Source organism: Durio zibethinus, chromosome 14 (genome assembly GCF_047325235.1).
Source record: "Durio zibethinus cultivar Kanyao isolate XHJ-2024 chromosome 14, ASM4732523v1, whole genome shotgun sequence".
NCBI lineage: Eukaryota > Viridiplantae > Streptophyta > Magnoliopsida > Malvales > Malvaceae > Durio > Durio zibethinus.
This window is the reverse complement of record NC_143175.1, coordinates 14,146,870-14,159,985: the sequence shown is the minus strand read 5'-3', so window position 1 is coordinate 14,159,985 and position 13,116 is coordinate 14,146,870. Positions and strand designations below refer to the sequence as shown.

The 13,116-nt window shown below is 26.7% G+C and overlaps 1 protein-coding gene across 1 annotated transcript; it reads left to right on the top strand.

Annotated features, from left to right (window-relative positions):
- Positions 1-6,464: 6,464 nt before the first annotated feature.
- Positions 6,465-10,250, top strand: LOC111295524 (glycosylinositol phosphorylceramide mannosyl transferase 1-like). Its single transcript, XM_022889051.2, has 5 exons — positions 6,465-6,943; positions 7,651-8,047; positions 8,734-8,894; positions 8,997-9,067; positions 9,751-10,250. The coding sequence occupies exons 1-5, from the start codon at positions 6,732-6,734 to the stop codon at positions 9,909-9,911; spliced, it is 1,002 nt and encodes a 333-aa protein (XP_022744786.1). The 5' UTR covers positions 6,465-6,731; the 3' UTR covers positions 9,912-10,250.
- The last annotated feature ends 2,866 nt before the right edge of the window (positions 10,251-13,116 follow it).

The window sequence follows — 13,116 nt, the reverse complement described above, 5'->3', positions numbered from 1 at the left end:
TTAAAATTAATTGAATTTATTAATATCCTAATTTTATGAATGACTAAGTTCATGATTAGTTAAATTCTTTCAATTTAAATTTGATTCATAATTAATTAATAATAATTATGAAATAAATTTAAAATTTAAAATGATATGAAATATGAGGTAATTTATTCATAATTAACTAAGTTTATAAATATTATAAATTTATGAATATTTAAATTCATAAATAATCAAAATATATTCATCTATATTAAAAAAAATTAACAACATATAACAAATAAACGACGCTTGCATAATAAAAATAAAAGTAATATCTGACTTGACAAATGAACTAAGCTTGAATAAAAGTAATATCCAATATGACAAATAAACTATACTTGTATGATAGCGTTCACGAGACACATGTTACAAATAAGGATGAAATATAAGTAAGATATAGTCATTGATTTTTGATAATGAACCAATGATTATCCCTTAAAAGTGCAAAGAAATGAGAAAAGAAACCGTGACCTAGGCAGTTCTTTTTGCAAGATAATGATAAACTCATGGAATTTGAGTATATTAATTTCTGTCGTCTAATCTCTTTTCTATTAATCAATTCCTGTGAGTAATGCGGTGACATGTACTTGGATAACAAAAAAAATGGCATGTAATGTATGACATGTAATCAGTTGATCAGAATCTTTCGGCTCTATCATTTTGTGCTGGTAAAAGCTTTAGGTCAGAGACATGACACCGTATAATAAATTAAGTTTTATATTTTATAATTTTAGGATTGATTGTATATAAAATAAAAAATTTTAATTATAATTTTGAAATTTTTTATTTTACTCATTTTTATAAAAAAATAGTTTTTTTATTTACTTTTTTAATTCTCACATATGAGATCATATATTTTGGAAATGATTTTTTTTCTGTAAATATGCAAATCGGACCCAGCCTTAGCAATTTTCAAGATCAACAGGGGAAGGGAGTGATTCCAGGTTAAAAAACTTGTAGCAATGGGGCCTTCGGGTATGTTTTTTGGAGGTCCTTTTCAAGCATTTGGGTCGTCATGATAAAAGGAAATATAGCACCAAGGTTCCTTCACAATCATGCATGGGGGGACTCCCTTAAATTTGCATGGTCCTGGACCATGAGCTAGAGTTCAAAAAAGTTGCTGTCAGCTTGAAGCTAAAGCTTAGGTGTCACATTTGTAGTTGAACTTCTTGTGTTTGTCCAAAACTAGGCATTCAAATTCTTTCCCAATGACTCAATCATTCTTATATTATTATATATAGAAGAAGAAGCCCTCTTTTTATCTTGCTAATTTGGGTATTCAAATAAGGATTCAGCACTGCACCAAGCATTTGGTTCAATATTCAGTACATGATTTTAAGTAGAGTTTGAATATTTCTTTTACAAATTTAAAAACAAAAAATGAAAAATGTAAGGCATTTTGTAAATTATTTGCCTTCCTCTTCTCTTGGTTGATTTTGACCAATAATTGCAAATTAAGAAGATTAATTCTTCATTTTAGTATCATATTATATGAGTAGGATCCAAACTAAGACGCTCACTAGAGTATGGGTTTATATTTGTATTAATCTACTTATTAAACTGCTACTATTTCCAAATTAAAGACGAACATCATAGTAAAAGAAGTCAGCCAAATAAACCATTCCGAAATCCATATAAAAATATATATATATTTGGGTGGCCAGGCGTTCAGAAGGTAATGATTTAACAACTTAAAATAATGGTCGCTTTACATTGTTTAAAATATAGGATAAGATTAATTATCCACCCTAACCGCCTGTTGAATCAAGGCCACAGCTTATACTGTTGGTCTGCCCAAATCATATAGCCTCACAAAATGACAGCTGATGACCAAATCCTGCCATTTTTTTCAATACAAACTAATTAGAAATTAAAAGATGTACAATTCTTTTTCCTTTCAATGAAGTTTGGAGAGCATGCTTTTTACAGTAAGAATGGTCGAAGAATCCACAAGGATTAATCTAAATGATAAAGAGAGAATTTTTTTTCCTTCTTAATCATATTGATTCAATCTTTATGAAGAATGTTCCGAAAATAAAATTTTAATACATTAAATTAATATGAATAAATATGCCATTAATATCAAAAAAATTAAGTTCAAACAAAACTCGAAGACATATCTAATCATATTATCAAAATAAAAAGAAAATGTTGAAGATTAATAAAGGAATTAAAATTTAGCATCATAAACCACTTGGCATTTGCTACGATTTGGACTGTCACGAGGGATCCCACATGACACCTATGGGTTCTGTCAGCATCGTCATGTAACTCTTTTCTATTAAAACTACAAATACCAGCTCCTTACATTGGGGTGAATTATTTTTGTGTCAAAAAATTTTTTATTATTATTATTTATTATTTTGAATATATTTATAATTATTTTAATATATAATTTAATAGAGTATTATAGTAATTTTCAAACAAAATATCATATGTTAATTTTCTATAAAACAATTATAAAAATATTTTCATAATTATAACAAAAGATATTATAATAATTTTGATCAATTATAATAAAAGTATTTCTATAATTATAATAAAAGGAATATTATAGTCATTTAAAATACATGTCACCTCATCAAAATATCATAGGAGCATCCTGGTAATCTCAATGAAAGAATAATAATTTAATATGTAGTTAATTTTAATACTTTAATATGTAGTTATTTTTATATTATATTAAAAGTTAATATATGCAATTAATAAGAGTATTATAACAATTTTCAAATAAAATCTCACATGTCAAATTTTTATGAAAAAATAATAAAGGTATTTTAGTAATTTAATTTGTAGTTAATTTCATATTATATTAAAATTTAATAAGTAATTTTAATATGGGTATTATAATAATTTTCAAATAAAATAGTGATAGAGGTGAGCTTAGTTATTATAATAGTAAAATTAAAATTAATAGTAAGATATGTATTTCGATCTAAAAATAATAATGGCGGTGAAGTGAATTGTAGAAAAAAAAATGACCATTAAAAATATTAAAATAAAAATTATATTAACAAAAATTTTAAATTATTTAATATTTATAAAATTAATTAGAATTTTATTTATTAATTTATTATAATAAATAAGTTTTATTTATTATAAAATAAATTATTAAATTTATTTTATAGTTTTTAAATAAAAAATAAAAAATTACAGTATAAGGATTTTTTTGGTAATATAACATAAAGAATAAAAAGGGAAAAAAAAAAATGAAGTCCAGTGCATTTTTCAACTGGAGCTAAATCCTCCAATAAAAAAAAAAGATAAATGTGGCATAGCTTTGACGTCTAAACAGATGCTAAACATCAATTGGCACAAATTTTGGCAACTATATCTCACCGGAGGTGCAGGGCCTAAGGGCCTTTTTGGATCATCAGTTACTGCCAGTGCGGCACGATTAGGATGCTTAATCAGGCCGAAAGCTTGTTTGGATAATAGGATCCGATAAGATTAAGCTTCGGCCATTGCACTGAAGCTTCAGTGAGTCTCTCCTAATCGCAGCTCTTTATTTCCATTTCAGCCCACATTTCAATTTTTTTTTTTACTCTTTTACCCTTCTTATTGTTGTGCTAAAACAAAAATATCCTGATCACTAACTTTTTTTTTCATTTTTATTTTTATTTAAAAATATTCAAATAATCTTATATAAATAAATATGATTATATAATTACATAGTAATTTTATTAATTTATTATAATAAATAAATTTTATTTATTATATAATAAATTAATAAATAAATAAAATTATAATTAATTTTGTAAATATTAAATAATTTAAAGTTTTGATTAATATGATTTTTATTCTAATATTTCTAATGATCATTTTTTCACTATAATTCACTTCACTGTCATTATTACTTTTACATCCAAACATATATTTTATCATTAATTTTAATTTTATTATTATATTATTTAATTTTACCATTACAATAATTAATTTTATTTTTATCACTATTTTTAATTTCATTAAAACTAATCTGTTGTCCATCCAAATGAATCTAAAATCAATAGAAGATGAGTAGTGAACATGGTTTTTTATTTATATAGTTGAAAAGTAGAAAAGATTGTTATATCTTTCATCTCATGTGTTGGAAGCCCAAATTTGATTTGGGCAAATTCTTTCAAACCCATATCTCCTAATGGGTCAAAAACAAGGCCTGCTATATCAGCGAGCTTTAACCACTTATGTCCGAAGCCTTTAAGATCAAAACAAAATTGTCGAACTCAAAAAATCTACAAAATTGTCTTCTTTAGCAACAGTTTGTTCAATTCTTCCAAGCAATTTACTCTCCCCCAGGTGTTCATTGTTGGTACCACCTTCGTCTTGTCCTTTAGTAACAAAATATATACCTTGTTGTTTCTTTTGATGTTACATTGAAAATGATTTTTTTTTCTTCTGATTTCATTTCTTCAATAGACTTCCAATGGCTACAGCACAAAATTCATAGATTGATTTGTCAATATCACTAATTGGTGGGTTACCAATTGCCATCATATATGAATTCAATGAAATTGATTTTTTTTAATGAAATTTTATCTCAAATTAATTTTTATGACTAGGGAATTCAAAAATAACAGTTAACATATGATTATGAAATATAATATTCCTCTAAAAATATATATGAATGGATTTTTTTTAAGAATTAATGAACCTTTGTATTTTGTTTATCCCCAATGCATATTGGCCATTTATTTATTATTTTACATAAGGATATGCAATGAACAAGAAATAAGGTTTTTTTTTCCTGTTAATAAAGAATGAAAATAACTTTTGTCAATAATTGGTGCATAAAAGAGTGAATATTAGCTCAATGATACATGTATCTATTTATTTGAAGATTTAATTTTGATTTTCTTTAGATAAAAAAACAAAGCATGTATGATTAGAAACCTATGACCATATAAATTTTTTTAAATAGTTTTTTTCACAAAAAATAACAATTAATTAAATTTAAATACTTATTCTTAAAATTTTTACGATACTTACCAGTAAAATCACAATTAAACAACATAATATCAACAATTAAGAAAGACATAATAATTTATTAATCAGCTTACTTATGAATAAAATAGTCGATCAAATTAAATCAAAATTATGAACAAAATGGAAAGCAAAAAGTTATCAAATTAGAAAAAACCCATAAAATGTAATAGCTTGCCAAAATCTTTGGTAAAAAATGTAAAAAAAAAAAAGGTTAAAGATAAAAATATCTTTAAATTTAATTAAAAAATTATTTAACTTTTTAATATTTATTGTAATCGATCAAATTTTTAATATTTTATTTTAATTCAATTAAATCTTTATTTTAACAAAATTTAATCACACGTCAAAATTGAATCAATTAATTTGTAAATTATAATTAATTGAATTCTTAAAAGAATTTTAGTGAGAAAAAAAGAGATAATAGAAAAAAATTTTATTTTATTTAATTTTTACATATATTAATTACACCACTTATATAAAATTTTATTCATTTATTAATATCATATTAAAATTTAATTTAAATTAATAAAAAATTAATGGTGTTAACTTTTTTCATTCAAATAATAATTTAATAGATGAAAATAAATCTTGAAAGACTTGATTAATTATAATAAAAAAATAAAAATTAATATAATTTTTTAGTTATAATAAAATTTTTTATATCTTTAATAAAAAAAAAGTACTTCGTAATTTTCAAAACCTAATGCCGCACGGTATTATTGCCTGTTTAAATAATCGACGGAGAGAAATATTAGAATTCAGAAAAAATGAAAGAAGATTTTGAGTATGAATGGCAACGGATTAAGTTGAAAAGGTTTTTGTCCACCAATATGATTATATATATATATATATATATATATAAAATTCGAATTTGATTTAATTTAATTTTTAAAATATTTTTTATTTAAATTTGATTTGATTTAATATTATATAAAATTATATTTGATTTGATTTGAAATTAATAAAATATTATTTTTTAATATAAATATAAAATTAAATAAATATATAAATATAAAATTAATTAATTAATTAAAAAATAATATATATATATATATATACTTGATCAATAATATTAGATTTACCTAAAATTCAATTCTTATCCTATTTTAATTTTTTTATCATCCAATTTGATTCGATTTGATATTTGATATTTAAAAAAAAAAATTGATAAAAAAAATCCGGTGGGATCCGGATCAAAATTCCTTTTCTATTCTTGAGAGAATTGGCCAACTGGGTGGGTTCCACTGGCTAAAGCAAAACTGTCCATGTTCGAGATTCCACTAAATGGCCGTGATTGACCATCTGATTTTCACCTAACGGATGAAAATAACTTTCCATTTTCTCGTTAGACATCACTGAATCATTTCCCTCTCCCTTTCATTGTTGGACATGAAAAAGCAAGACATCAACGTCAAGTTTCAGCCAATAGTCTCGCACCACGTGTTTCCCGTAAATCCATCTTTAGGAACTCTACTTCCTTAACCTCATACACGTCACCACACCCTATCATTTCCCCTTCCCTCCTCCTCACCGGCGAGAATTGTACCTCCTCGTCACTGTACCGGAACAAAGAAACGTAAATTGCAAATAAATAATAACCGGATGAAAATTTCCGTTTCCTGACTCGGGCTCCGTTCAGTCACGCCCTTGAGTTCAGACCGACTCAGTCCTTGTTTTTCCTTCTTATAAGAAAAGAAAGAAGAGAGTGAGGAATAGAGAAGGTGATGAGAGGCAGTTTAGCAATTAACCGTCGAACGGTTTTCAAGTTACGTCAAATTGGGATCGCGACACTTGGATCGGTGAAGATCAAGATCCTTCTTTGCGGTTGCGTCGCGTTAACTCTACTCGCGGTAGCGAACCGAAACCGCGACGGTTCTTCTTCCTTGTGGGGATGGACCAGTGACGTTGCGTCGCTCGACCGCTCTTCTTCTCCACGGTGCGTTTCGCAATTAATAATCTCTTTGAATTTTGAATCTTATATTTTCGTTAGAGTGTTATTTAAGTTTAGATTAGATAAATTATTGAATATTCTTTTGGATTTTGTTGGGTAGTTTCTAAGTTTAGATATAGAAAAAGGAACTGTTGCCAAAAAAATGTTTTTTTTTTGGAAACTTAAATAAATTTAATATCTAAATTCGGAATGTTATTAAAATTTTGATCAGATTTTTAAATTGTTCATTGATCTAATTTAGATTTTGCTGAGTTTTTAATGAAAACGTCGCTAAAAGATTCTATTTATGGAAGTTAACTTTTTTTTTTAACTACAAAAACAGTTAGGATCTGAAACTGAACCAGTTTGAGCTAAGAATTTTACTAAAATATTGAGAAGTGATTGGTATTCAAATTTAATATTTGATAAAAAAAATAATGTCTAGATATTTGATAAAAATATTGGTTGAAGGCTTGTGATTAGAAAAGTTACATCTTTTCAAAGTTTAAAAAAAAAAAAAAAAAAAAAAAAAAAAAAGCTCTCCAAAAATATCAATTTGGGCTTAAAATGTTACTGAAAATATGGAGAAATGATTGATATTCCAATATCTACTTAAGCCATTTATAGACAATTTCCCTCCCTTCTGGTTTTTGAAGAAAATTGGTGATAAAGTGGTGACGTTCAATGCTGGATTTTGTAATCTTTTTGTACAGGGGAAGATATGCAATTGTAATGAATACTTGGAAAAGATATGATCTCTTGAAGAAGTCCATTTCGCACTATGCGTCATGTCCTAGGCTTGATTCTATCCATATCATATGGAGTGAGCCTAATTCTCCATCAGATCCTCTTAAAAGATTCCTTAACCATGTTATATTCTTGAACTCTAGAAATGGTCGCCAAGTTGAGTTGATATTTGATATCAATAAGGAAGATAGCTTGAACAACAGATTTAAAGAAATTAAGGATTTGGAGACAGATGCTGTTTTTTCAATTGATGATGATGTTATATTTCCCTGCTCTTCGATAGAATTTGCTTTCACTGTTTGGCAAAGTGCCCCAGATACAATGGTGGGATATGTTCCCCGTATGCATTGGGTGGATGAAACGGTATGCAGCTGTCTTGGAAATTCTTAGTTTTAATAATTTATTGCAGTTGATTTGATGTTAGCCTTGGTGTAGCCTTTTCTTATCAGTTTCCTTTGTTAAGTTTCATGGTCATAGAGTTTCAGACTTTAGATATGTGATTGGAAATATGCCTATTTCTGGCGCCAAGTTTCATAGTTGTTGTCATTGTTCTCTGTTTTAGAAACAAATTCATTAACTTAAACATTATACTATAAGAATTGATTAAAAGTCTAAACTCGTGTTTTTCATTGACTGAAATGGCAAATTTGTTGGATCTTGAAGGTTCCATTTCTCTGGATCTGCATTGGTTGATAAGAGTTCCTGTGTTAATGGCCTTGCTGATAGTTACACATTGACATAAAGGAAGGGAAATACTATAATATCTACAAACAAAAGAAAGCTTATAGCCTTGTCGGTATCTTAATATTGTTATGCCTTACAGATGAAATTATAAATGAAGCTTAGAATTGACTGAAACTTTTATTTGGTTTATAGACTTTATAAAGTTTATAAACTTTTCTTTGGTATCAAATAATGGATTGAGTTCCGGCAGTTGTATAGGTTATACATGAAACCCCTTTTCTTTGTTGGCATAAATTTGAGGATCATAAACAAAATATCCAAATTAGTCAAAAAAATACCTTCTTGCTTTATTCATCTTTATGCAGAAAGGCAAGGATAAATACGGATATGGTGGATGGTGGTCTGTTTGGTGGACTGGTACATATAGCATGGTACTCTCAAAGGCTGCCTTCTTCCACAAAAAGTATCTCAAACTTTACACTGATGAGATGCCTGCATCAATTAAAGAATACATAACCAGGAACAGGTCCCTTTTTATTTACTGCTGTTGCAGAGATTTTAAATGGTTTCATCATTTATATATGTTAGATGTTTATTATTTTACTAACTCCTAGGTTGGGTTCACCAGGAATTGTGAAGATATTGCAATGTCATTTCTTGTTGCAAATGCAACAGGTGCTCCTCCCATATGGGTGAAAGGTAAATCTAAAGCAGTCTTCATCATCTACTGTATTTTTCTTTCTCTACCTTGAACTTCATGTTCCGTATGCAAAAACAATGGGAGGCTTGCATAAAAAAACTTTAAAAATGGAAAGAAAGTTAACACCTCATTGACTAAAGATGAAAAATGGAAGCCAATTTTGGATTGTTCTTCCAAAGAGCAAATCATCAGGCATCAAGGAAGTACTAATCCATGTGTCATGACAGAGTAGACATGAGACAGATCATGGTTTAGTTCCACTTCAAGAAGTAAATTAGCATATGGATAGAAATGAGAACATAATAAAGATGATTTTTGCCGATAAGAACTGTGGTCTCTTAGGCTACATTTCTGAACCTATAGACATGCCATTATTACTTATTCCTGTAGATGCTGTATTTGAGTTGCTCTTCAGAAGCCTATCTATGAGTGAGATCTATGCATAGAATGAATTCAACTCATTTTGGCTAATGGATGCTAAAGCTTAATGCAAGTAATGATGTTTGTTTGTTTGATCTCTCAGAAAGATGCTTTTCTTGAGTGCTCTCTTCCAGCCTGAAAGCCAATTCTTGATAAACCTCTTGTTGTTTACTAAATTATGAACAAGCTTTGCATGTTTATTTCCTTTATGCTTTTCCATTCATTACAATGTTAAATAAATTCAATTAAATTCTTGTGGTAGGTAAAATATTTGAGATTGGTTCAACTGGAATTAGCAGCTTGGGAGGTCATAGTGAAAGAAGAACTCAATGTCTTAACAAATTTGTGGCTGAGTTTGGGCGGATGCCCTTAGTATCTACTTCTCTCAAGGCTGTCGATAGCCGCAATGTTTGGTTTTGGTGATGCTGGAGGATCCCTGCGTTTCGATTTCAAATTTTCCACTCATTTCGCTCAATCAGCGGTTGAAATATTCCAACTCTTCTTTTTTGTATCGAGTTGTATAATATTTTGGAAATTTTTATGTAGCTTACATGTTCTCGAGGACAGAGCTGTATTGCCCTGCGGCTCTTATAGCCTGGTTTTCTTGTACTTTTACCATGTGTAACAGCGTGGCAGTCGCCATTTGAGATTACCATTTATTCTGATTTCCGGATTAATGTTTTCGGATCCTATTGTAGAAACAGAATTTTATTCGTCTCTGGTTGGGGAAATCATATGAAATGTTCCTTCTTTTTCCTTCCATTGTTCTGTTGATGCTCATTCAATGCTGTTGCAATATTCCAAACTAGTAATTTAGCTAGCTAATAAAGAAAAGAAAATTGTTGTTAATCTAAGCTGATATTGGGAATTAGATCTCGCTTTCTCAATTATAGGGAAGGATAACCAGCGAAGCATGTATTACTACAATAATTGGTTTTTTGACATACCAAAATGCGGAGGAAAATGAGAGTCAGAGAGAGAAAGGAGAGGAAAGGAAAGAAACAAATAATTTTTTTCAAAAATAAGAAATGTATTTTAAAAAAATAAAAATAAAGGAAAAAAGTGAAATAAAATTTTTAGAAAATTTTTATTGTTATTTTACTTTTAAAAATAAAAATATTATAATTTTATTTTAAAAATAATACATGACAACTATTTGTATAATCACCTTATTGTCACATGTAATTTATGTAGATATCACATATTAAATTATAATAAATTGAAAAATATATGTGCATTACTGTGAGTATATCTAATAATTCATTTATTCATGTCATATAAAATAGTGAAAATTTATGCATTCATAATATTTTGTATGAAAATTACATGTCATAATTTGAATCAACAAAAAAAAACATAAAATACATTTTCTTGTTTATGTTAAACCCATATATGTTGTTTGTTAAAATTTTAACCTACGTTATTTTTATATTTTCTTTGTATTATTTTCATATCATGTTACTGTTAGGGATGAGAATTCAACCCGACCCCGACGGGTTCCGACCTGACCCTATGAGGTCGAATTTTTTTTTTGAATTTCGGGTTTCGGGTCAGGTCGGATAATGTTAGGAAATAATCGGGGTCGGGTCGGGTTTTAGGCATACCCGACCCTACTCGACCCGATATTATTTAAAAAATTATTTTTTAATTATTTATTTATATATATTTATATAATGATATTTTTAAATATTTATATTTAAAAAATAATATTTTTATTAATTTCGGATCGGATCGAATCGGGTACGGATTATATAATATCGGATTCGAGTCGAGGTCGGGTATGAAAAAATAACAAAAAATTAGGGTCGGGTCGGGGGTCGGGTTTATTGATGATAAAGTCGGGTCGGGTTCGGGGCAAGCAAAACCCGCCCCGAACCCGACCCGATGCCAACCCTAGTTACTGTTTTATGTTTTAAATTGTTTGATTAACTGTAGGTGAATTCTTTTATTTGTCATATATCTATTCATTGTTTTTCTCTTGCAAAATTTATCAAATTAAAAAAATGAAAGAAAAAAATGGGCATGAAACGATTATATCTTAATTGATCCCTTTTTTCATCAAATTAATTTTAAAATATGAAAACAAAAAGCATAAAAGTGAAAAAAAGGGTAAATGAAAACAATTTGAAAAAACCTAAAAAGAGTTAAAAAGGGAAAAAAAAAAAGCAAATAAAGGGTGCTACATTGGCATCGAATATTGAACTTAAAATTTTTAAAAAAAATTCTTAAATTAAAGTAAAAAGAATTACTTTATTACATAATACATATATATAGCTATAAAAATAAATAAATAATAAAATATATACTATTATATGCACTTTAAAATGAATCGAAATAAAACATCATAAACATAACAAAAAATTTTAAAAATTTTAAAAAATTAAAAGAAAAAAATAAAAAAATTAGATAATATGTTGAAACTTTGAACGAGTATAAAAAATAATTAATTAAATTTATATAATAGATGTACGATATAATTTTAAAAATACTTATTAAAATTTCAAAAGAAAAATCTTAAAAAGGGTGAAAAGCAAAAAAAAAAAAAGAATTAATAAAAATAGGTCCCACACATAAATAAAAATCTTTTTAAAAATATTTTTTTATAATTTTAAAAAATATTTATTAAAATCTTTTTTAAAAAGTAAGAAAACAAAAAATAAAAAAAAACACAAAAAAGAAAAAAAAGAAAATTAAAAAATGACATGTGGCGGCATGAGGAGCCATTATTGTGTACCGTACATTTGCAAAATTTATTATTTAGACTAAGCATGATGCTCGTATGTTGCTACGAGTCAAATTTTTTTGTTTTGCTATCTATATTTAGTAATTTTTTATTACAAAATTTATTAATTAAAAAAATAAAATAAAGATGAAAGTTTTTTAAAGTCAAATGAAATAACACATGGATATCTCAAACGATCACTTTTTTTTTTCACAAAATTTATCTAATTAAAAAAATAAAAAAATGGAAAAGACCAAGAAAATAAAAAAAATAAAAAAAAGCTCAAAAAAGTGCCAAACAAACACTCCATTTAAGTTTAAAATATTAATTTTATAAATTAAGATATCAAATAATAACTTTATTAATATAATAAATAACAAAATAATAATGAAATATATATTTTTATATATACTTTGAAATTGATCAAGACAAAACATTATAAACACACTTTCGCCTCGATCTTATTTCTCTTAAAAAACTCGATTCATCTCAATTCAATCTCGACTTAAAAAATCATTTTTTATCATATTAGAATGGATTAAAACTCATTGAATATAAATTATTTTGGTATCTATATTAATCGAAACCTTTTGTTATAAAAATTATCTAATTAAAACATATAAAAAACGTGAAAGAACAAAGCCAAATGGGGTGTCACATATATACTTTCATTAGCCTATTTTTCACAAAAATAATATAATAAAAAAGCATTAAAATAAAAAGGAAAAGAACAAAAAAAATAAAAAAAAAAAGAGAAAATGAAGTCCATAAGAGTACTATATGGATATTTTAATTAAGTTTAAAATATTAATATCTTAAATTAAGATCTTAAATAATAACTTTTTATTTAAAAAATTAGTAAAAGAAAAAAAACAATAAAAAGAAAAATAATAAACAAAGAAAAAA